The sequence below is a fragment of the Dermacentor albipictus genome, chromosome 4, assembly GCF_038994185.2.
Source record: "Dermacentor albipictus isolate Rhodes 1998 colony chromosome 4, USDA_Dalb.pri_finalv2, whole genome shotgun sequence".
Taxonomy (NCBI): Eukaryota; Metazoa; Arthropoda; class Arachnida; order Ixodida; family Ixodidae; genus Dermacentor; species Dermacentor albipictus.
In genome coordinates, this window is record NC_091824.1 from 14364333 (window position 1) to 14390600 (window position 26268).

The window sequence follows — 26268 nt, forward strand, 5'->3', positions numbered from 1 at the left end:
GACCAGCAAGACCTTAGTTTCGTAAAATATCACTAGAGGAAACATTCTCGCTAGTGCCTATTAGAGCTACGAGTATGGCGGTTCACTCAACGTGGCAATTATCGATGTGTTGGTAGAGTGATATATTGCACTGATATGGGCGTAAGCTTCATCTTTTACTTTCGAGTAGCGTTTTGACAATGTAAATTGATCATTTACAAGACATTGCGTGTTAAACACAACACTTCACGATGGTTACACTCGCGCGCAGGAACCTATTGCCTCCGTACGTTTAGAAAACAATTGCTTGGGACTTTAAACATATGAAATATAATATATAACGTCATAATTAAGAATTTCTGAATAGAAGCAAAAATATTATACTAGACAAGTCCGCGTATTACACGACATTCCCGTGGTAGCTGAGAGGTCGAAAACAAATCGCTTCATGTGATGCCTCGATATAACGAAGTTTTCCTTCCAACAAAGAAACTTTGTTAAATCGCTAATTTCGTTCATTACAGGTTTTATTGTTGCAGCAGCTAAAATAACTTCTGCAATTTCCAGAATATTTCTGGTGCATAGTACCTTGTCAGTAAGCACTTATAAAGAAATCGCAAGAAGGTCCAGCCACAATAGTATTGTTATGAGGCTCAGTGCGTGCAGTGCAGATCGCGCCAAGACCAATGTATCGACGTGCCTCACGGCGTCCGAGATTTGCGTGTGTTGCGTCTAGCGGCACCGTAAATCTTGGACGCCATGGATGATTGTACTCATTGTCCGGAGCCGTCATCAGGTGGTGGCCACACAAAATAAATACATAAAATATGTGCTACAAATACGAATATTCCTTCTGAGCAAAAAACGAAAGAACTCAATGACCTTCTATGCGGTGAAGAAGAATGACGAGCGAAGCTGTGTATGTGGGCCTCTTAATGGCAAACTACACCTCCGCCGCCGGTCCGCCCGGTATTGCAATATCTTCGGGATCGGCCCACGTATGGGGATTGCTTAACGGCTGCATCACCTCCACCGTGGGTCAGCCCGGTATTGCGCTGCCTTCGAGATAGGCTGTTGCATCTGGGTCGCAAGCCCCAAGGGTAGCGTTGGCCTGGTGGCCTGGGGCACAACTGGAAGCATCTGAAGGTGCTGGCAAAGCATGAGTCGACTGCTAACAGAACAACTTGTTTATTCTAGCATCGCAAAAGAGCGGCCGGTCAGGTCGACCGAAGTGGAGAGACGGGAGAGCACGTTACTCGACGGAAGAAATCGGAGCCTCCCTCTTGGCGTCCGGGGGCAGCTGCTTTTATACTGTAGGAGTGGAGGGCAAGAAGAAACGCCTCGTCAGAGGCGCACGTGACGGCGGGGCACGGACATGCTGAGAGACACGTTGAGAGGGGTAGGTGACGCATCCGCCGGGCTGGCGCCGGTCAGGCCTCCTCGCTTCACAGTTGGGGGAGCTCCTCTCCCGTGCTGCTGGGCTTTGACAAGCGCGGGCACCAACATGCGCACACACACACACGCACACACGAAGACAGGTGGCATTGAAACATGCCTGGACGCGCTTGGCGGGGAGGTATTGCGGCAGCGCTGAACGGGCCAAAATGTCCGCCACTTTGATCGTCCAGTCAGTTTCTTGTTCAAAACACAATGCTCTCAGCACGCGCTTCATGACGGAGTGGAGCTTCTCAACGGGATTCGACTGTGGGTGGTACACTGAGCTGTGTAACAGCTTTACCCGCACCTTTCGAGAAAGGCTGTCGTCAAAGCGCTAGTAAACACTGTGCCCTGATCTGACTGGATTTCCGCAGGCAAACCAACTCGCGCAAATACGGCCAGTAGTGCCATGACTATCTCAACTGAGCTGAGTTCTTTAAGCGACACTGCTTCAGGGAACTTTGTCGCTGGGCAGATCACAGTCAAAATGTGTCTGTACCCCGTGGCTGTTACCGGCAGAGGTCCCACTGTATAAATAACGAGCCGTCTAAAAGGCTCCGCAATGATAGGTACCAACTTCAACGACGCCCTCGATTTGCCCCTGGTTTGCCCACCCGCTGACAGGTGTCACATGTCCTCACAAAGTGGTCTGCGTCCCGAAAACACCCTGGCCAATAGTACTCTTGCAAGAGACGGTCCTTAGTTTTCTTAACTCTTAGGTGTCCGGACCACGAACCCCCCTGCGACAAGCGCAACAGATCCTGACGGTAGCACTGAGGCACGATCAGCTGATCGAACTCCTCCCCCCTGCGGTCTAGATACTTCCGGTACAGGACCCCACCTCTTTCCACAAAAGGAGCATTTTTCTTGGCGATACCTTCCTTGACATTGCACCGTATGTTTTCTAGGCTGCCATACTTTTTTTGCTCGGCTATGAAAGCCGACCGGCTGACTTTTAGCAACCTATTCAGTCCATCTGACGTAGGCGCGATGAGCAAATCTGCAGACAGCTCTTCTAACTTTCCCGTGTCGGGCATTTCCTCTCCAGTATCTGGTGCCTTCAACGCTACAGGCTCAATTTTAGTCAGTTTGGACGTGCTCTGAATATCAACTTGCTGCGCCTCCGACCCTTTCTCATTTTTCGACAGCGTCGGCTCCGCAACTACCGCCTTTGCAGCGGGCTCCCGAACTCTCGATCTGGTTAAGGCCTGATCGCTAGCCTCACCAAACAAAAGCCCCTTCTCGCGCAGGAGGTGATCGGACCTGTTCGAAAATAGGTACGGGTACTGGGGGGGGGGCAGCTTAGATGACACTGCGGCCTCCGTCTCAAGCGCTCCGAAAGGACCTTCAATAAGCACTTTTGCTACAGGCAGACACACGCTATGAGCTTGGACGGCTTGCTTGATCCATGCGCACTCGCCCATGAACATACCGGGTTCTACGTAAGATGGGTGAACTCCATCCATTGTAGCTGCGGAATCGAGAAGCACTCGGCACTCTTTCCCGTTCACGAGGAGGTCTCGCGTGTAAGGCTCGAGAAGCTTAATGTTCACGTCAGTGCTGCATAATGACAAAAACACGACTTTTGTTTTTGTTTCTAGACATTGCGCCGAAAAGTGACCCGGCTTCTGGCACGTATAACGAACGCGCGCTTGCCTCGTATCGAACCGCTTTCTGCGTTCGGCTTCACTTGCCGCCGTCTCCTTACGTTCGGCCGGACTGCTTTCACTCGCATCCGCACTACGTGTGTCCCCCTTTGCTCTCATGGGCGTGAACTTCGGCCTCTCAAACTTGGAGCCAAATTCACCCTTTTGACCGTCCTTAGCTCCGCGAGCCCGACGCGTCACAAACTCTTCGGCTAGCTCAGCGGCTCTCGCCACCGTACTAACGTCTGGCCTATTCAAGACCCAGTACCGCACGTTCTAAGGTAACCGACTATAAAAGTGTTCCAGCCCGAAACAATGCAGAACTTTCTCGTGGTCACCAAACGCTTTCTCTTCTTTTAGCCACTCCTGCATGTTTGACATAGGCCTGTAGGCAAACTCTGTGTATGACTCACTTCTGCCTTTCTCATTTTCCCGAAACTTCCGACGGAACGCCTCCGCTGACAGCCTGTACTTTTTTAGTAGACTCGACTTCACTTGGTCGAAATCCTCTGCCTCCTCTCTATTCAAGCGAGCGACTACGTTGACCGCCTCACCGGGTAACAAAGTGAGCAAGCGCTGTGGCCACGTTTCCCGAGAGAACCCCTGCTTCTCGCACGTTCGCTCAAAGTTAACCAGGAACAAACCAATGTCCTCTCCAAGCTTAAACGGCCGCATTAGGTCAGTCATTTTGAATAATACTCGTTCTCCTGCACCGTGTGCCTGACTTCCATTACGAGCGCGTTCCATCTCTACCTCGAGACGCTTCATTTCCAAAGTGTGTTGACGGTCGCGCTCTTTTTCTTGTTGCTCTCTAAGTTCGCGCTCCTGTCTCTCTTATTGCTCTTTAAGTTCGCGCTCCTGTCTTTTTGCCCTCTCCTCAATGGTCTGAAGGCATTCCGACAGCTCGTCATCCTCAGCTTCTAACTCAAGAATAGCCCTTAGCAGTTCTGGTTTTCTGAGTTTGTCTGAGACATCCAGACCCAACTCTCTTGCAAGCTCCAGCAATCTCGGTTAGCGCAACGACTTCAAATCCACGGCTGCTCTGAATACTGCTTTCTCTACTGCCTACTATTGTCTTGCCAAAACTAACCCGGCAGCAACGACAACCGCAATTACCAGCTCTGTTTCTGACACTAACAAAAGCCTGGCAAAACTCAGGAGAAGAACGTCCCGCACTCACCAAACCTCGCAACCAAGAATTCAGCGCTGTCGTTCCGCTGCAGGCAACCAGTCATCACACAGGGCTCGTTGCACTGCTCCCGGATGGTCGTTGTGCTGCTCAGCATACAGTCAACCGCATATCTCCACTGCTGGCCTCCGTTGTCGCGATCTCACCGCTGGCAAACAGTTGTTGCAATCCCACCGCTGCCACCAGTTGTTGCATCTGGGTCGCAAGCCCCAACGGTAGCGTTGGCCTGGCGGCCTGGGGCACAACTGGAAGCATCCGAAGGTGCTGGCAAAGCATGAGTCGACTGCTAACAGAACAACTTGTTTATTCTAGCATCGCAAAAGAGCGGCCGGTCAGGTCGACCGAAGTGGAGAGACGGAAGAGCACGTTACTCGACGGAAGAAATCGGAGCCTCTCTCTTGGCGTCCGGGGGCAGCTGCTTTTATACTCTCGGAGTCGAGGGCAAGAAGGAACGCCTCGTCAGAGGCGCACGTGACGGCGGGGCACGCACACGCTGAGAGACACGTTGAGACGGGTAGGTGACGCATCCGCCGGGCCGGCGCCGGTCAGACCTCCTCGCTTCACAGTTGGGGGAGCTCCTCTCCCCGGCTGCCGCGCTTTGACAAGCGTGGGAACCAACATGCACACACACACACACGCACACACGAAGACACGTGGCATTGAAACATGCCTGGGCGCGCTTAGCGGGGAGACGTTGCGGCAGCGCTGAACGGGCCAAAATGTCCGCCACTTTGAACGAAGCGCCGGCGTCCGTTGCATCCGCGCCGGCTATACCGCGCGTCGTAGGCGAAACGTAACAGGGCCCACGTGGGGGAGGGGGGCTTAACGTCCGCTTCCCCTCCGCCGCGTTTGGGCCCGATATTACACAATCTTCGGGATTGGCCCACGTGTAGGGTGTGCTGAAAGCCTGATTCCTGTCCTCCGCGGGTCGGCCCGGTATTTCAATATCTTCGGGATCGGCCCACATGTATGTGCTTGTGGAGGGGAGGGTACTTAACGTCGTCTTCGCCTCCGCCGGGGGGTCGGCCCGGTATTGCACTGTCTTCGAGATCGGCCCACGTGTGTGCGTGAGGGGGGGGGGGAAGGCTCAACGCCTGCTTTCCCGCTGCAGCGGGTTTGCCCGGTATTGCAATAACTTCGGGATAGGTCCACGTATGGAGAGTGCTTGATGGGGCACAAAAGGCAAATACGAAGATGACGTGGACTGTTTATATACCATGCCAGAAACCTTGCAACGCTTATTTCGTGCAAAGAAAAGATTTACTTTACGAGAAAATTGCATCTGAAGGGTCCGAATACCTTTATCGTATTTCAAGTCCCCGCCGCAGCAGCTGCTTTTTGGTCAAGTGGCGTAGAGCATTCAGGCATCCCGCATCATCACATGGAAGTTGAACTCTTCGCTACTAGCCGTTTGTGCGAGTTTCGCAATCCAGGAAGATCAGCGCAGCTCTACACCATAGCTACTGAAACGCTAAAGCGCGGGCGACGTAGAGTCGAGTGAAAACGAAACCTTTCGACCGTCCGCGTTGTTGTCAGGGTTATTTCAATGAGTACCTTTTTTGTAAAAGTGAAATGGAACTGAACAAGTAGCGTTTTATTTCGTCTTATCAAACAATACAATGACGTTTGGTGCAACGAATGGTTGAGTACCAGTGGCATAATTTAACTGAGGAGTGCTTTCGTCATCGGGCAATTATACTTGAATGTCTCGGGGGAATCTCTAATCCTGTCCTGCGTTCACCTCAATTTCTCTATTATTAAGGCTCTGTTAGCGATGATATTGACACCTTAGAGATTCTCAAGCACGAATCTATCACTTTAGCTTGACATTAGTGTCCTTTTAACGCCTGCTTCACCTCCGCCATGGGACGGCTCGGTATCGCACTATCTTCGAGATTGGCCCACGTATGGGGGATGTTTGACGCCTGCGTCCCCTCCGTCGCGGGTCGGCCCGGTTATGCACTATTTTCGGGATCGGCCTACATAAGGGGAGTTTTGTGTCTACACACGGGCACGATTATAGGGGAATTAGTCCTTAGCAGGTTCGCCGTAAAATGCCACTGTTTTGACAGAAAGCATTTATAGCGATAGCAAAGCCAGAATGCCGAATTAAAGTTCGTTGGTATAGTTTTGGCGATGTCATGTGCCCGTTCAGGTAAATATGAACAGATCTAACTCGATGTCCATCTACTCGATGTCAGAACGTGAGCGAGCGCTTCGTACCACGTCTCGGAGATTACGCGACCGCCTATACTAGACACGAGGGAGCAGGATGCGCATCAAAGCACCGGTCATCTCGGCTCGGCCTATGGAGATTACCTCCAAGGTGCGGTGCGTGGTCCACTTGTGAGGAGTAGATGAGCTATAGTGGGAGAGGGCAGAGATGCGCGTATGCTCCAAGTACAGGTGTGAAATTTTCGAAACTTTGTTAAATCAAAACTTTGTCACAAAATTAGTTCATTAAATCACGAAAAAAAAATACCACGTCTTCTATGGAACTAAAACGGGAGATGAAGATAGTTTTGTGAAGGTTTTGTCAAAGCGAAGTTTGACTATTCCCTGGAGAAGGTCGATTGAAAGGGCTAAGTCGACTGACGCAGTGCAGGTAAACGCTGGCGAGTCACATCGAAAGAGATAACGAGGAAAGCACGCAGCTCCCAGCGTGTAGCTCTCCTCCATAAACCGACGCAATGCACTCACCGGAAACAGGTACCGAATTTGTTTGAAATGAAGGTGGGGATACGCCACGTGTAGACCCTGGCGCATAGCATCAACGCGATTCGCTAAGAAATACAATGCGCTGCTGTGACATTCAAGTGAAAACGGCTACTGATAGGCAGGTGCGCAATATGCCACCCAAGAAGGAACAAATATGAAGCGCAAATCTGCCGTCCGTGTTTGCGTGCTAGCCTTTAGTAGCCTACAGGTGCGTTCGGCTCAAAGCATGGACCAGCGGGTCCTGCACATTGTGGATGCTGTGTGCAATAATAGCGGTAGATGTCCGCATTCTCCAACTCAGCTCGTGCCTCGCGCACTGATCAGCTGCGGTAAAGCGGAATGCATTCCTTGCGGAAGTCTGTCCTTGTCCGATCGAGTCCGGCTACTGCATATCCACTGCTTTAGGCGTCCTAATGCACATTTTATACAACGCGGCAAAAACAGACAGAATGGATAGAAAGTTTTAGTCGTCAAAGCAGGCGAAAAAGATTCTTACACGCTATTTGTAGCTTCGTTCGGTTTTATCACTGAAAGCGTGCCCAAATATCGCATCTTAGAGTTCTTTTTTTCTTCTTTGCAGCCTCCGGAGCGTGAGCTGTGGCACGGCCAGCTGAAGGGCTACTACGTGGGCTACCGTCTCGATCAACCGGGGGACCCGTACCTCTATAAGACACTGCAGCTCGATCAGCCCCAGGCTGGCTCGGCGGAAGCCGTGCCCACTGAAGTACTATTGTCTCCACTACGCAAGTTTTCGCCCTACCTGGTACTCGTGCAAGCGTTCAATGCTGCCGGACCCGGACCACGCTCTGACGAGATTGCCGTCTCCACGCTTGAAGACGGTCAGTACCTGCATGCGACTCTTGTTAGTCGAATGTCCGAAAGGCCCCACTGATATGCCAAAAGGCTTTGATGTATCAGCCTATTCCGTTGTTACCAGGACCTCTTATCAATTTTGTTTTTCAGCATAGTGCAACGGGGATAACTGCTTATGCCGCCTTATTGCAGTATCTGTTAAGCCACATCAGCACTAATAAGCAGTTTTCAGTTCACGTAATACGTGATGCACTACTATGACTCCTTGCTGCTATGGTGGGTGTGCATGCTCGCCTTATAGCATGGACTATCGCCACAAGAGCGCCGCTAGCGCTGGTTAACGTGACTTTGTAACAATATGATAGCGCCCAGGCTTCCCACTTCGTCATCTCTGGTCAAAACATACTGACACTGTAATGGCTAATTGTCTTCGCAAATTGTTTACCCTTAGGCGGTCGCTAAAATTCTCCACACCAACTGTCCGCCTCCTGGCATATAATACAATAGTTCGTCCTACTTTAGAATATGCAATAATCATTTGGGACGCTTACACAAAAACAAATATTTAGAAATTAGAAAGAATTCAAAAGAATTCAAAAGAAAGCTGTCTGATTCATCTACGATTATTAATGTCGAACTTCTATAACATATCTCGTTAACCTAGTGGCTTCTCTTTGATTACAGAACAAAATCGTGTTTCCCGATTGAAATTCTTTTTTTCAGCTAATAAATGGCCATTGCCGTATTGATACCTCACACGTCTTAACACCTTTAACTGGTTATGCTAATCCTCATAAACACTCCCTAGCAGTAACCCCGTTAACACCGCACAACAACTGCTTCAAATACTCTTATTTTACAGGAAAAATAGTTGATTGGAATAAACTTGCTGATGAATTGATTGATTTGTAGAGTTTATTTTCGCAAGGGCCAGATGTGCCGAAACTTCCTGATGAACTCATTACACAAAATTATGTATCCTGTTTTCAGGCGCACCTGCACTCATGAATCAACCGCACCTACTTTATTTGCTCCTTTCTTCATGCATTTTGTCATTTTGCCATTTTGAATTGAAGCGTTGGCATGATTGCTTGAACTGTGTGTTTGTGTGAATGTACTTGTACATTCCCACCCTGCTAAGATCTTGTAAAAGACTGCAGTATCTATAAATAAGTGAATAAATAAATAAATAAATAAATAAATAAATAAATAAATAAATAAATAAATAAATAAGAACATAAATAAAGAAATAAATGTCTCCATAGTGACAGCAAAACTCCAGTGGTAAAAAAATTACTGGGGGAACACCATAGAGGGATTTGAGCGATCGTGCGTAAGCGTTCTTTGCAGTCGCTCATCTTACACACATATTTCTCTGACATATCTGAACACATCTCGCCGGATGACTGTGATGCTTGCCAAGTTTCTTCTTGTTTGTTAATTAATCCTTATTACTTAGTTGATTCACAGTTAAGATAATTACTTGCAGTTAGGATTAAGCCCTCCTAGATAACGTAGTTATTTCTTATTAGCCTTAATCAATTGTGTATATCAACCCAACTTAGGCTACATAATCTTAAGTATCCTTAATTATCGTGAATTTGCTTAATTAATTTACTTCAATTACTCTTCCTTAGGTTAAATAATGTAACATTATTTATTTGCTAAAGCAAAATAATTCCTAATTATCCTCAATTGATTGTAAATACGCTTGAATGATTTAGTCGTAATTATTCGTACAAGACTTTTGTTAACCTCATTTACCCCTACTATCTGTTCAGTAGTCATTATATATAGTCCCAAGCATAAAAAATCAGCCACGTACTTATAGGTCATTCTCATATACTGCCCCGCAGGCTCCCAGTATAACTAAGGATCAAGTGCATCGTGTCACGCGTTAAGGACACAGGCGGATGGACGTGGCGACAGATTTATCAGAGAACTAGGCCTAGAAAGCTAACGCATTAAAATTGCTATCGCTAAGCATGATCTCGCGCTGTGAACACCGTGATTATGGAGACTGGCGGTTTGGTTTAGTGATGTTAGGCATAAAAGGTGACGACACCGAGCTACATATATATGTTACGTCTTGAAATCCGAAGCATTCTTTGCGCACTTCGTGCCTTTTGAATCTATCTAATCTAACTTGTACATTTATCTATCTATTTTATTAATCTAATCTTGTATAATTTACCTAATCCATCCTGCTTCATGGTTGTTTGGAAGCGCGAACACACACAGTGAAGAACAAAAAGACAAGCGCAGACTGGAAGAGAATTTTATTCACGCACGGAATAAATACGTGAGAATGCGAAGAGGGAAAGAAACAAAAAAAGAAGGGGAAAATTACACTAATAAAACGCCGTCCAAAAATGAGTTTTCACTCTAACAGTTATATCGAGAGTGAACTCAGTAAAGCGCCACGGTTTTTTAACGCGACAGTGTTAAGGAGCTCGTGTCGCAGAAGAGCCGGTGTCGTCGGCATCGGTGTCGGCAGCGTTGGTCGTGAGCTAAAAATTCCGGAAGGCAATTCTTAAATAAAAATAATTTGCGAGATGGCCTGGGTGGGAATCGAACCAGGGTCTCAGGAGTGTGATACGGGTTTTTTTTTTCGTATAAAAAAAAAGCTTCAGCTATCTCCCTAGTTCGCGAGTCCTGCTTGCGAGGCCAACTGAAGTGCGCGATAATTCCGGAATACACCCACATTTCGCGCAATGAGCACACAAATGCAAACCCCGTGCCATTAGCGCATTGTGGTGCTTGAGCCGGCGTGCGTTTAAGCAGCGCCCAGTCTACCCAGTACATACATTGTTGCGGGACAAATGAATGCAGTAGACAAAGTTGCGCCCACGAGTGACATAGTGAATTAGCATGGTTAACGTTATAATTTTTTGGAACGCAGCTCTTAGGTGCTCGTTCTTGCGTTGAGCCTCGCCATCGTTCCTTGGCGTAACCGAGCGAACGAGCACAGCGAAAGATCAAAGCAAAGGCGGAGCGCAGCATGAAATGAAAGAAGAGTGCGCGAGGAGGAAAGTGAAGAAAGCGCGCAGGGGTAACGGCTTGCGCATGCGCTGAGTTGCCGGCGGGCCCATTAGGTCATCTCATCTGGTCTTCCGAGGTATGGACAGGGAGGTCAGGCGGCCGTGAGGTGGTCAAGGCTACGCTCGTCCGCGGTACCAGCGTGTGTGACCGGTATCGCTGCTCCTGCAAGGGACGATGGCGAGCGGCTGAGCGTAAGGCTCGATGTGACGCCCCCTAGGGTGTCGTCGCCGCTGACACTGGTAGCACGATTTCTCCGCGACGAAGGGCCGCTCTCTTCGTTGGTGAATCGAACGCGTGAGAAAAGCCTTGTGCTGCACAAGGCGAGCTGTGCGGCGACGATGGCTACGACAGGGCACCAGGGTAGCGTGCATTGTCTGTATGGAAAGAAAGCGTGTTACTTACGGTGTTCTCTTCCTAATATAAACCGTGGACCAATATAATCATAATGCAAAACATTGGGACGCGAAATGAAATCGCGCATAGAGCTGTACTCAAATTTTGCATTAGGGAGTATTGTAATCGTTGGTGAATTTTTTTTCGTGAGACCTCCTTTCTCTGTTGTTTTCTAATCAATAACAAAGCAATTTATCGCTTGAAGAAAAAAAAAACATCGCTGCATTTTTTTATATGTGACAACGCGCATAAATAAAGGCACAAACAGAAATTTTCGCCCTCTTTAATCATGAATAGCGTATCTTCCTTTTATAATATTAGAACCTTTTGGGCAGCAGTGATCTGGGGTGGCTTGCATGAACATTTAATAACGAAAACAATAACGAATTTAAAAACACGATTGTGTTCGGACTACGAATTGTCTAGGGAACATCTAAGAACTCGTTATTAAATTCGTTATTATTTTCGTTATTAAACGTTCGTGCAAGCCGCCTACAACTTTACTAGGATAATTATATGCCTGTAACCTAATGATCAATGTTGAAAAACATATGTCATTTTTTGGTGACACAACTTCCTGCCTGCAGAATGCAGTACGTTGACAGCAATACCAGATTTTACCACCTTCTAATAACACTCTATTAACGTTTTTTTTTTCTTATCGGAGAAAAAGACCATCATAAATGACTCTCATGAAAACTCACTGCAAGATCAAGAAACTGTAACGCATTATCTTGCGGAACTTGATGCGTGAAACTCAGCCCCCGTCCTTATTGCTCGAACAGATCATCTATATTATTCCTTTTGTACTAAACGAATTAACAGTTAACTAGCAAAATATAATGATGTATGTATCTAAACTTTGAATTACAAGGCTTCCTATTCTTTCTTCATAACCCTATCCAAGCAACTAAAGAAATATTCCAAATAACTGGTGCCACTGGAGAATCAGTAAAAATGCTAGACTTTTAGTTTAAATACTTTCTCCCCTAGTTACTAAAGTCGAACGTAAGTAGAAAGTTCATAAAGATTTCGACAGCGATGGTAAATTAGTTAATTTCAAGTCAGCGCTCTCGTTGTGTCTCGTTTATGGTTGGGTGTGTCTGCGCTTCCTGAAAACCATGAAGCTTTAGCAACCAGCCCGATTATTCACTCTTCTCGAATCTATCTATCTATCTATCTATCTATCTATCTATCTATCTATCTATCTATCTATCTATCTATCTATCTATCTATCTGTCTGTCTGTCTGTCTGTCTGTCTGTCTGTCTGTCTGTCTGTCTGTCTGTCTGTCTGTCTGTCTGTCTGTCTGTCTGTCTGTCTGTCTGTCTGTCTGTCTGTCTGTCTGTCTGTCTGTCTGTCTGTCTGTCTGTCTGTCTGTCTGTCTGTCTGTCTGTCTGTCTGTCTGTCTGTCTGTCTGTCTGTCTGTCTGTCTGTCTGTCTGTCTGTCTGTCTGTCTGTCTGTCTGTCTGTCTGTCTGTCTGTCTGTCTGTCTGTCTGTCTGTCTGTCTGTCTGTCTGTCTGTCTGTCTGTCTGTCTGTCTGTCTGTCTGTCTGTCTGTCTGTCTGTCTGTCTGTCTGTCTGTCTGTCTGTCTGTCTGTCTGTCTGTCTGTCTGTCTGTCTGTCTGTCTGTCTGTCTGTCTGTCTGTCTGTCTGTCTGTCTGTCTGTCTGTCTGTCTGTCTGTCTGTCTGTCTGTCTGTCTGTCTGTCTGTCTGTCTGTCTGTCTGTCTGTCTGTCTGTCTGTCTGTCTGTCTGTCTGTCTGTCTGTCTGTCTGTCTGTCTGTCTGTCTGTCTGTCTGTCTGTCTGTCTGTCTGTCTGTCTGTCTGTCTGTCTGTCTGTCTGTCTGTCTGTCTGTCTGTCTGTCTGTCTGTCTGTCTGTCTGTCTGTGTCTGTCTGTCTGTCTGTCTGTCTGTCTGTCTGTCTGTCTGTCTGTCTGTCACGTCATCTATCTTATCTATTTATACTATGTATCATCTGTTTATCTTATCTCTCTGATCTAACCTCATCTTACGGCATGATGTCATCGTTATCCTTTGAAATGCATGCATTTTATTCACATGTTATATGCATATATATTGCATACATGCTGTGCTATATGCTATATTGCATATTTTCATTTGCACATTCATCCATATTGAGCGAAAGAAACGACCACGATGTGGAGTGACCTGAGATGGATGACAGGATGTAAATGTCATGACAGGAATTACATTCGTGTCATGGCATCTAATGCGCGGCAAGACATGAATGACAAGACACACATGCGCATGTCATGTCATCACATCAATGAGATCTCATGCTTCTCATGGGATGTACATCATGACATAAAGGCACGAGTGACATGTTTGCTGTCGTGGTCGTTCATTTAATTCAATGTATGTCTGCACATAAATGGCATGACTTGCGCCGATGGCCTGACATGAATGGCATGCGTGCCATGACGTGAAGGATATAAATTGCATGACATTAGTGACAAGACATTCTTGAGCATGACTTTCCATGCAATTTTTGTCATGTCATGCACGGACGTCGCACCAGACCTATCGTCATACCTATGCAGTTAAATGACCACGGGGCCATCCCCTCATATTTTTGTCATTCATGACAATCACGTTATGACATGCATGTCCATGCACACCAAGATGATCATTTCCATTCCCTATGGGGACAGTGACGGCTGCCATTCCGCACAATAAACATGACTTAGCAACTAGGCCTGTCCGTTACCCTTTTTTGTACGGAGACCTGCGTTTTACTATCACAGCAGTAAAATGGAAACTCTCGGTGAAATAATGTTACAGGCCGCTTCATTCTTACAACATCAACAAAAAAGGGTATATAGTGTCTGCCATTTTCGGAAATGTTCCTGTCTCACTGCAAGGAAAGTACGAGGAATAATTTTGTTATATTCGCACGCAGATGAACTGAACGTGCTAACTGTGTATCTTTTCATCAAACTTTCAGTCTCTTAAGGAAAAACCTAGATCTCATTCTGCATTCTGCATACTCTCGGAGTATGCGCTGGCCTACTATAACCATGCAACCAATGAAGCCCCGTGCGAATATGCGTCGTACAGTTCCCAGCCAGGCTCCACAAGAGGTGCAGTGCTCGCCGCTTAGCTCGGAGTCCATTCGGGTCACATGGCAGCCTCCACACAAGAGCGCCATCCATGGCTACCTGCAAGGCTACCGCATCTGGTACGCCCAGCTCCCTGCCTCCCGAGGTCAGTCTCGCACTCTTCTCTGCAATACTCTATCCCCCTTGTCCTTTGTGAGCCCATTACAAATAGTAAAGCCTGTTTGGACGGTGGCTTGTACGTTCTCGAAATTAATGTGCAAGCCGTTGCGTTTACTAGACTATTTCTTGAGCCCTAATCTTCCATATTACCTATGAAGCCTTATGGATGATTGTGCTTTTAAGTGTGCAAGATGTCCTGCCTTTTATTTCATATTGTTTTTTCTTTATTTTCTTAACTACCTGTGCATGGCAGGTAAATCAGTGCATGGATGCTGAAAGCTGTAACTGAAAGGCTCTTACGATACTGCGCAATAAATTCTAAAACGATTGTATCCTACGGCCTATTGTTGCTATTGATAGAACGCTCCATAATGCGGGGCCATGTCGGTTTTCAATCTAAGCGAACGTAAACTAACTAAGACGATTAACTGGGCTCTCTTTTACTTTTTCTTTTATGTACTGATTTATTTGCATCATAGCTAAATATAAGAGTTAGAGAGTGAGAAATAGAAGTTTGCCTAATTAAACAATATTTATTTTCTCGGGAAAGTGCTTCAGAACGCCCAGCTACGTATCTGAATCTTTACTGTAAATCCGTATATATTTATTTAGTTATTTACTTCTTTATTTATTATCTCGAAGCCAAATGTACTAAGACAGGAGTGTTTGCAAAAAACAGCATATTTGTATCGGTTCTCGCATTTTTATTGACGATATAGGCCTTCCCACAAACGTTAGCCAGGCTGTTCAACGGGAAAAACAGTTGAAAGAACACGATGCGAGTTATGATTTTAAGAGCTGCGGTCTTAATTTGTCAGAACGCCGAAAACCGAACATTTTAGGTCATGAAATCGTATCTTTCAGCGCGTTATATCAATATTATTTTTTCTTTCAACAGCTTGGCTAACGGTGGTTGGGACGGACGCACAGTACAGATATAACGAAACACTGCAGCTTTTGTTTCACACGCCCAGAACACCACTGTCGTGTACGCACCTAGCCTATTTCAGTTTAAGGCACGTTTTGGGTTCGTTCGAGAGGACCATCAGTGTCTCCCTTCCGCTGTTTACCTGCCTGCGTCACCGCTTCTTGTGACACAGATATGAGTGCATAATTCTCCATTTATGAATAACGAGCGCTTCACTGAATTTGAAGCAAGTAAATCGCAAATGCGGCTTGCAGTCTAGAGAGCACACGCTTCATATCGCTTCAAAACTTACACACTGCTATCTTTGCATCGGGTTGGGTCTCGTTAGACACAACTGAGGCGGGCCATAAAATCACTGACGACCTGTACCGGTGCCACGCGTTTGAATGGAGACTCGATGTTGCTCACAGAGCGCGGCCGCGAAGAGAAAGCTGTGACGGGTCAAGAGACCACCTTGGTGGACCTGCGCAAGTACACAAACTACTTCATCCAGGTGGCCGCGTTCACGCAGCGCGGCCTCGGCGCGGAGAGCGAGCCGGTGTTCTGCCGCACCCTCGAAGACGGTAAGCTTGTGTTGACAGTGTCATTAGGGGGTTCTAGCTTGTTACCGTTTCCGGGGTACTCAGTCAAAACTTGTGACGCTTTGTTATATGCCAGGTTCTGGCAGTTTATGTCCGTAGAGGCAAAAAAAAGATGACCACTCCAGAGCTAAACGATCTAAAGCATAAAGCAAAAGCGTATCGCCGCGTATGCCGGAGCTGGGTTTATTCGCGAGAAGTGTCAAAACAAATTGTGGTAAAAGAAATTCGCAATAAAATAAGTAAAACCGGAATAGACACTGTTTTGGTACGGATTGCGGTTTGACGTCACGGGGCTCTGTAGGCAAACCACGTAAGCTTTTCTCAGCTCCTTTCTTCCTGTGTAATGAATATGCCGCGTGCGGTGACTAGTGCGGAACAGCGCGCCTGTGAAGAACACTATCGTGAACGGAAGCAGAAATGTGCGCGGCAACGGCGGGCGGCATGCAATACGGAACAAGCTCGAGCCACAAGCGCCACGCGTGTGCACCTTTGGTTGGATCACCCCTACCGGCTTCACTCCCATCGCCATTGTGGGTGATTTCGACATAGACGTGTCTCGGCCAAAGGTTCAGCATTCAATATCAGACGAACCTCAGTGTGCCCACGACGGGTCATCGGTCGTGCATGGACCTCACATTGGCCAAGAGCCTTTCCAGTCTGCCCACAGAGCCACTCGCCGCACCCTATTGGCCCCATATGATAGCGATCATATTCATATATATATATATATATATATATATATATATATATATATATATATATATATATATATATATATATATATATATATATATATATAGAGAGAGAGAGAGAGAGAGAGAGAGAGAGAGAGACGTTAGTGACCAATCAAACGTAAGAGTCAAAAAGGGGAACGTTCGCATTCGAGGACCACGGCCACTCCTTATTCCCGCCGAGTGTCTCACTCTATAAAAAGGGAGCACGTGAGGCAGACACCTGAGCTGTTTTTTTGGCAAAAACTAATTCTTTAGTACGTCCCATCACGTGACTATGGAAGACACGAGGCCTCGCATGTGTGATAAGGAAAACGAAATAAGATAATGTATTGCTGCCACAAGGTAGTGTATGTGATTATCCTATCGTGCGGTCGAAGCTACATCGGCCAAAGTGGCCGTTGCGTAAATGACCGCCCCAGAGAACGTTCCAATTTAATGAAGGGGTCTGTTGGCAAAGACATAGCCGCGCATAGCTCGCGTTGTGGTTGAGCTTTATTTAATCGATGCAAAATACTGAGGCACTATGGTAACCGGCATGCATGTGAGATATACCAGGCCTTTTGAAGCGACGAAAACAGGCTTTATGCGCGTGAGTGGGCCTTCGATGTCGCTCTCACGAGGGAACTCGCGTATCTTGAACGTGGATGATGGTAACCTTTTTGTTGTGCTGTTTTTATATTCTTCGTCGTCGCTATCTACCTGAGAGTATAGTGCTACTCTGGTATGTTCTCCTTTTCTTCCTGCCTATTCAAGCTCCTACTTATAGGGTGTTTTTTTAGCTGCACCAAGTGTTAAAAAGAATATAAATCACGGTAACGTTATGTTTACCATGCGCGTATACGGATTTGCAGCCTCTAAATACAGATCAATTTCCGCAATTACGTGGATAATTACCGAGATTATGGTAATTAGCTTTCTAGATTTCAACAATATGTGGCTACAGCAAATGAGGGCTTTGGAGACTGTGGCTTATCAGCCGGACGCCAGGGTGGAACAGACAACGTTTATTGATGCCGTGCCCTTTTTATAGGGTGATGAACATGTGATCTGCCGACTGCTGCTTGCGTGGCCGATAAGCGATTATCATGAAAATGTAGGGTGACACGCGATATCAGTATACAACATTCCTTTCCCCTAAGATTCGTTACACAATTGCAAAATGTCTGGTTAGTCATCAATGCCATAACGTGCGATAGGCCGTCTAACGCGTGTTGATCTTCGCGTCTCGACCGGGTCTTGGGTAGCTTGGCCCGGTCTTGCCCCTGCGGCTGCTTCCGTGCTGACCGGCAGCTGTTGTGGTCGTCTGGCTGTAGGAGGCAGCCTGACGTGGTAGTCTGCACTTGAGACTGGATCGGCTTCAAGCCTCGTCCAGGCGCTCCTCAACTGGTTCCGGTGCCTGTGATGGCGTTCGCCGTTGTCCAGCTGGACGATGTACGACACCGGGCCTCGCACTGCCACAACCCTGGCCGCCTTCCACCTTGGACCTGGACAAAAGCTTTTAGCATAGACCGCGTCACCGACGTGGAACCTCTTATTCTCCGGTCGTTGCGGTTCAGGCACGTATTGCCGGTCCGGATGAAGTCTGTCCAAGGCTGTCCTCAGCCTTCGTCCGAACATCAATTCTGCCGGAGATGTCCACGTGACCAAATGCGGCGTCGTGTGCTGTTTAAACAGGAACCGCGAAATCGCGCACTGCGTTGAACGTTCCTGTTGCTTCTTTACCGCTTCTTTAACTTCTCTTACCATTCTCTCCGCCCTACCATTACTGGCGGGATTGTAAGGAGCAGTGAAAATAGCACGCACACCATTGCACTTTAAAAACGTTTGCAACTCCGAGTTAGTGAATGCTGTGCCATTATCCGAAACGATAACGTCTGGCACACCATGTGTCGCAAACATCTTTAAGCTGGTGACGACAGCTGTAGCTTTCATGGATGACATGATTTCGACCTCAGCCCAGTTGCTGTACGCGTCTACCACGATTAAAAATACTTCTCCATTAACTGGACCAGCGAAATCAATGTGTAGGCGACTCCAAGGTTGATCTGGCTTGATCCAAAAATGCACTGGAACCTTGGGACCGCTTTGCCGGTTACTCTGACATGGCTGACAGTGTCGTACAAACTCTTCAATTTCGTGGTCCATTTTCGGCAACCACATGAGCCCTCTAGCTGACGCTTTCATAGCACTCATCCCAGGGTGATTTGCATGTAGGAGTTGAAGCACACTTTCTCTTGCTGCGTTAGGAATTACAACGCGATTCCCCCACGGTATGCAATCACGATGCAACGACAACTCCGTCTTCCTCACCTCGTAAGGCGCGAACTTGCTGTCCAGTTGTGTTGACGGCCAGCCACTAAGGATCCATTCCTTTACCATGGATAATACTTTGTCCTTCTTGATCAGCGCAGCGATGTCTGCCGCCGGCAGCGGTGCGCACTCGACCGCTTCTAAGAGGAGCACGTCCCCAGGTGGCTGTGGCTCGTCTTCGTATCCCGGAGCTGGCAGACGACTGAGTGCGTCGGCGTTGGAGTTTTCTTGGCCTCGCCTGTACTGAAGGCTGTAGTTATACGCAGACAAATTCCAACGGAGCATTCTGGGCGACACAACTTCAGGCACCCTCTTGTCCGTGTTAAACAGGCCCAGTAATGGCTTGTGGTCCGTTATGACCGTAAATTCTCGCCCTGCAAAGTACTGGTGGAACCGTTTCACGCCAAAGACAACAGCTAAACCCTCTTTATCAATCTGAGCATAGTTACGTTCACTGGCTCCAAGCGTCCGGGAAGCATACGCTATGGGGCTGTTCCTTCCCATCAGTCGTATGATGGGCTAGCACTGCCCCCACTCCCACAGGAGATGCGTCGCAGCACAAAATTAAAGGACGCTTGGTGTCATAGGGCACAAGTACAGAGTCGGAGCTAAGCACTTTTTTAGTCTCTCAAACGCACGTTGGTGCTCACCTGTCCATTTCCATTCGTGCTCATGGTCGAGCAGTCGATAGAGGGATTCTGCCACTGCAGTCTTGCCCTTGAGAACACTGCTGTAAAAATTTAGTAACCACAAGAACGCTTGCAGCTCCTTTTTGCTTGTGGGTGCGGGCGCTTTATGGATGGCGTCAGTCTTGCTTCGGCTCGGATGTATTCCCGTGGCGTCAATCCTGTGACCCAAGAATTCAATGCTCGGATCGTTGAATTCGCAATTGTCTTTGTTTACTCTAAACTGCGCATTCTGCAGACGCGATAGCACGGTTTCTAATCTCTCGGCGTGCTCTTCCGCGTTACGGCCAGAAATAAAGATATCATCAAGATAGGCTTTCACGCCGGGAATGCCTGCTAACAGCGTATCAATGACTCGTTGCAATACCCATGGCGCCACCGAAATTCCAAACGGCAGCCGTTTGACTTTGTACAGCCCCTTTATTGTGTTAACTGTGAGCACTTCAGCCGATTCGTCGTCTAGCGTTAGCTGTTGATAAGCTTGAGCTAGATCTAGCTTTGTAAAAAATTTGCTTGAACCCAAAGCTGCGAGCATTTAAGCGGTAGTGGGCAAAGGATACCCGCTGCATTTAATAGCTTTGTTTACGGTGCTACGGTAGTCACCGCACAGGCGTAAAGTTCAGTCTTTTTTTCTTACCACTACCAGTGGCGTGACCCAGTTGGAGTACGCGACGGGTTCCCATACCCCTTGTTGCACCAAGCGATCCACTTCCTTGCCCACGTCATCCTTGAGGGCCAGTGCAACTGGTCGACTTTTGAGAAACACTGGTTGAGCGTCGTCTTTCAGTGCGATGTGAATTGGTGGTCCGTTGAAGCCAGGAAGGTCCCTGCGAAACACCTCGGAAAATCGTGAATCACGTCTTCCGCGTTTACTTGCTCGATTCCCCGCAAGCAAATGCCTAACGGCCTAAACCAGTTGCGCCCAATCAGGCTGTTGCCTCGATTCTTTACTACCAACAATGGCAGCTTTGCCTTCCGGCCCTTGAATTCTACCAAGACGGTTGCTCGACCCAGTAGTGGTAACGCCTCCTTTGACCAAGTTACGAGAGTTGTTCCAGAATCTTGAAGTGGTATTTCACCCAGATTTCTCTCGATTACTCTAAATGTATCTTCACTCACAATTGAGCACGATGCTCCGGAATCAACCTCCATCGGAACTTCTTGTCCTTGTATCTGTACTTTAACCATAAACTTCTGTTCTTGCTCATTCACTTCGCAAAGTGAAAACAATGCACTCATTTCGTACACGCCCTTGCTCTTTTCAACTTTCCTCTTTTGCTCAGGCGTCTTCCGGGCCGCTCTACTTTCGTCTTTTGAACGACAAGCCCTCGCAATATGTCCAACCCGTTTGCATTTGAAGCATGCCGCTTTTCTAAAACTGCATAAATGCGGAGCGTGCTTACCGTTGCAACGGTAGCAACTAGATCCCTCTGCCGTGGCGTCTTGCTTCGTGCGGGTTGCTTGTATCATGCCCTGGCAGTCCTTCGCCTCGTCTCGGCCGTGCATCCGTATGTCTCGTTGTTGCTTGGCTGTCGCTTCCGCGGTCGCGGCCATGTCGTACGCAACGTTGAACGTAAGGTCGTGTTCTGCGAGAAGTCGCTGTTGAACTGCTTCGTTCTGGAAGCCGCATACGAAACGATCTCGCATCATGATGTCCATCGGGAGCTGCACGTCGCCAAAACCGCATTCTTCGGCTAGCTTCCGAAGCGCCGTGACGTAGTCCGCAACTGATTCCTCGGCAGCCTGGTTTCTCTTGTAGAACAAAAACCTTGCGTATAGCTCTGAAGGCCTTGGATGCAGGTGCTTGCGAACCGCCGTCTTAATTTCCTCGTAGGTTGCTGTTGTCGGTCTTGCTGGCTTCACCAGAGTCACGATGAGCCCGTACGCTTCTTTGCCGCAACAACTCAGCAGGACGGCTCCTTTCTGTTCTTCTTTCGCTATCTTGTTAGCTTCGCAGAACATTTCTAGCCTCTCGACGTATTCGTCCCATGACGCGTTTGTGCCGATATGATACTCGCCGATCCCGCCGACGGCCATCGCCGCCGCTTCCTCGTCGCCAACTGTGGCGTATCAGCCGGACGCCAGGGTGGAACAGACAACGTTTATTGATGCCGTGCCCTTTTTATAGGGTGATGAACATGTGATCTGCCGACTGCTGCTTGCGTGGCCGATAAGCGATTATCATGAAAATGTAGGGTGACACGCGATATCAGTATACAACAGGGACCGTCCTCGATACTACCTATGCCAATGATCAAATTTTCAAAAAGCGGCGTTCATGTGGGCGTTACCCGAAAGAATAATTCCCCTTGGCGGGCTCGTTGAAACAGAAACTGGTTGAAAAAAGAACGTCTGTGTAGTCGATGTCACCGCCCTCCCTCCCCCCACCCTTCGTCACGTTTCTGATGTCATCGTCGGTCCGGCCCCGCGATCAGCTTGCGTTATCACATTGCTGCCTGCAGCGTTGGTCCAGCGCTTCAGTGCCAGCAGGCCGCCAAATTTACTTCGCCATTCCGTTGGGCGCCATGTTGGCGCTGTAGTGCCAACCCTGCTCTTTTCGCTTTTAGATACTGCAGGCATGGCGTAATATCAGTCTGTATAGCCGACCACATGGTATTGCTTCTTTTTTGCCCCTTCCCTCGGCGAGTTATATTTCCATTGGTTTTAGTTTACGCGTTTTTGTTTACAAAACTCGCACGCGCGTTTGAGACAGATTTCCCAGAGAAAGTGAATTTTCACTAAACTTCGTTCTCATCCTAAAGACCGAAATGGCATCTCGTCGGTGGTAGTGGACACGAAGCGTCCAACGGAATGACGAAGTAAGTCTGGCGGCCCGCCGGCAATGAAGCGCTGGGCCAACGCAGCAGACTCCAAGGAATTAACGCAAGCTGCTGGCGGGGCGGGACATGTACCAGCACGACGACGCGGCACCAGAAAACAAACAATATGTACCACATAACCTGCGCTAGTCCAAATGACATTTTGAGTCTATGTTCTCCACATGCAATGCAAGTTAAGTACTAAGGAACACAAACAGAGTCACACCCAAACAATCAATCACACGTGCAAGCAGATTGTTCAATGACATAAAAACACATGAGATCACCTACAATTCGTATTAACCGTAGTGCTGGTTTAGAATGACATACAAACAGAAAACTGAGGTGCGTACTGGGGAAGACAGAAACAGAAATCACTGCAGCAGTCTAACCGAGTTGCTAAGACTAGCGAACATCAAAGCACAGACACCTTTAATTTCTCTTTCGTGCGTGTTTTGTATACCTGCCTTTACATATCAGAATAAACGAGTGCTCATGTATTATGCAGCACATACATATAGAAAATTGGAAGCATGTACGTTACACTCCCGTAATACGTGAAGGCGAAAGCCTGCTGAACATGGGATAATGCGTTAAATTATCCGAACAGAGGGATCAGGATTCTTGCAAGACATAAAAAGCTGTAGTGTGAAGCAAACGTATTACGCTGTAGGTCCATCTTCTCAACGGTACATATGAGCGCCTAAAGCACTATCTAAAGGTTGTTTCGTTTAGATAGGTTCTTTCGTACTTTGCCTAATAACTTGAGAAATAAAGATGTTAAAAAGGTTTTTTCGCTCTTTGTCTCGTTTTCTTTCGCTCTGTATTTCTTTTTTTCTTTCTTTCTTTCTTTCTTTCATTCGTTTCTTCTTTCATAGTCAGCCATTGCAATTTTGCTTGCTTATAGGAGTATGAGCCATTCATGATGTTGACATTTTCTTTTTTCCTTTGTTCTTCTTTTCTTCGGTGTCTTCGTTCATATTCAGCCATTGCATCTTTGCTTTTTGAATGAGTGTGAGTGACTCGAGATTGTGTTATTTGTTTCGAGTATGATGGTGATAGTTTTGTAGCACTCGTGAACTATTTTGTTTTCTATCACTGGACCAGACGCCGCTTTTTTTTTGGGTTTGAGCTGTTGCAAGGAATGAAGGCTTTTGCCTGAAGATGCATTTTTGGTCGCAAGGTTACGAGGGCCAGGCTGTCGACAAACGAAGCCGCACCTGCTTATCAGCTAGGGATGGGAATCAGTGTGATCACTGTCGAAGAAGCTTTTCCTTCAAAAGGAAGAACAGCTCCTGGACATTCAGCTCCTCGACAATCCTCCACCGAGTGTGGTATCGCTCACTCACCTGGAATGCGCCACAGCAGTTACGCCAAATACAAAGCCCCGATAGCAATTAGAAGTCGCGCGAAATGACCGCATGAACTCCGACCAGCTGCATTCAAAGATTTCATTCCGCAGTCAGTGAACATAATTGCACAGAGACGACTCACTGCTGCCGCTCACGTTCGTTGAATTCTTCAAAAGAGGAGTTTGGACTCAAGCTTGGATTATGTTCCAGCCCTACAGCCGATGACGCATGCGCTGCACGCCACGCTTCAAACGCCCCGTGATGTCACAGAGATGCCAAATATAAGGTATGCGGTGGCTGCACTTCCCAACACATGGCCCGACCGTGCATGTTTAGGATTGCTTAAGCTTACTGATACTGAAAACAAGCATATGGACACAGGCTCGTGCTAACTTCAGCAGTTGTTTGTGTCCACTTGATCCAACAACGTTAACTTGAAGAACTTCAATAACTGGAGTTTGTCGACTTGATTCAACGACGTTAACATCATCATCATCATCAGCCTGGTTACGCCCACTGCAGGGCAAAGGCCTCTCCCATTTTTCTCCAACCCCGGTCATGCACTAATTGTGGCCATGCCGTGCCTGCAATCTTCTTAATCTCATCCGCCCACCTAACTTTCTGCCGCCCCCTGCTACGCTTCCCTTCCCTTGGGATCCAGTCCGTAACCCTTAATGACCATCGGTTATCTTCCCTCCTCATTACATGTCCTGCTCATGCCCATTTCTTTTTCTTGATTTCAACTAAGATGTCATTAACTCGCGTTTGTTCCCTCACCCAATCTGCTCTTATCCCTTAACCTTACACCTATCAGTCTTCTTTCCATAGCTCGTTGCGTCGTCCTCAATTTGAGTAGAACCCTTTTCGTAAGCCTCCAGGTTTCTGCCCCGTAGGTGAGTACTGGTAAGACACAGCTATTATATACTTTTCTCTTGAGGGATAATGGCAACCTGCTGTTCGTGATCTGAGAATGCCAGCCAAATGCTCCCCAGCCTATTCTTATTCTTCTGATTATTTCCTTCTCATGATCCGGATCCGCCGTCACTACCTGCCCTAAGTAGATGTATTCCCTCACGACTTCCAGTGCCTCGCTGCCTATTGTAAATTGCTGTTCTCTACCGAGACTGTTAAGCATACTTTAGTTTTCTGCAGAATAATTTTTAGACCCACTCTTCTGCTTTGCCTCTCCAGGTCAGTGAGCATGCATTGCAATTGGTCCCCTGAGTTACTAAGCAAGGTAATATCATCCGCGAATCGCAAGTTACTAAGGTATTCTCCATTAACGTTTATCCCCAATTCTTCCCAATCCAGGTCTCTGAATACCTCCTGTAAGCACGCTGTGAATAGCATTGGAGATATCGTATCTCCCTGCCTGACGCCTTTCTTTACTGGGATTTTGTTGCTTGCTTTATGGAGGACTACGGTGTCTGTGGAGCCGCTATAGATATCTTTCAGAATTTTTACATACGGCTCGTCTACACCCTGATTCCGTAATGCCTCCATGACTGCTGAGGTTTCGACAGAATCGAACGCTTTCTCGCAATCAATGAAAGCTATATATAAGGGTTGGTTATATTCCGCACATTTCTCTATCACCTGATTGATAGTGTGAATATGATCTATTGTTGAGTAGCCTTTACGGAATCCTGCCTGGTCCTTTGCTTGACAGAAGTCTAAGGTGCTCCTGATTCTATTTGCGATTACCTTAGTAAATAGTTTGTAGGCAACGGACAGTAAGCTGATCGGTCTATAATTTTTCATGTCTTTGGCGTCCCCTTTCTTATGGATTAGGATTATGTTAGCGTTCTTGCAAGATTCCGGTACGCTCGAGGTCATGAGGCATTGCGTATACAGGGTGGCCAGTTTCTCTATAACACTCTGTCCCCCATCCTTCAACAAATCTGCTGTTACCTGATCCTCCCCAGCTGCCTTCCCCCTTTGCATATCTCCCAAGGCTTTCTTTACTTCTTCCGGGGTTACCTTTGGGATTTCGAATTCGTCTAGACTATTTTCTCTTCCATTATCGTCGTGGGTGCCACTGGTACTGTATAAATCTCTAGAGAACTCCTCAGCCACTTGAACTATCTCATCCATATTAGTAATGATATTGCCGGCTTTGTCTCTTAACGCATACATCTGATTCTTGCCAATTCCTAGTTTCTTCTTCACTGTTTTTAGGCTTCCTCCGTACCTGAGAGCATGTTTAATTCTATCCATATTATACTTCCTTATGTCAGCTGTCTTACGCTTGTTGATTAACTTCGAAAGTTCTGCCAGTTCTATTCTAGCTGTAGGGTTAGATGCTTTCATATATTGGCGTTTCTTGATCAGATCTTTCGTCTCCTGCGATAGTTTACTGGTATCCTGACTAACGGAGTTACCACCGACTTCCATTGCACACT

The 26268-nt window shown here is 47.3% G+C and overlaps 2 protein-coding genes across 3 annotated transcripts in view; one reads left to right on the forward strand and one right to left on the reverse strand.

Annotated features, from left to right (window-relative positions):
- The window catches only part of LOC135917152 (cell adhesion molecule Dscam1-like), a 1023231-nt gene that overhangs the window by 453413 nt on the left and 543550 nt on the right, over positions 1–26268 (forward strand). For both annotated transcript variants that reach the window (XM_070536836.1, XM_070536837.1), the window contains exons 23-25: positions 7550–7808; positions 14296–14442; positions 15795–15947. In XM_070536836.1, the coding sequence (XP_070392937.1) occupies positions 7550–7808; positions 14296–14442; positions 15795–15947 (559 nt within the window). The remainder of the gene's footprint in view (positions 1–7549; positions 7809–14295; positions 14443–15794; positions 15948–26268) is intronic.
- LOC135917163 (uncharacterized) lies at positions 16975–21992 on the reverse strand. Its single transcript, XM_065450664.2, has 2 exons — positions 21099–21992; positions 16975–20522 (listed from the first exon to the last, which is right to left on the reverse strand). The coding sequence occupies exons 1-2, from the start codon at positions 21730–21732 to the stop codon at positions 20479–20481; spliced, it is 678 nt and encodes a 225-aa protein (XP_065306736.2). The 5' UTR covers positions 21733–21992; the 3' UTR covers positions 16975–20478.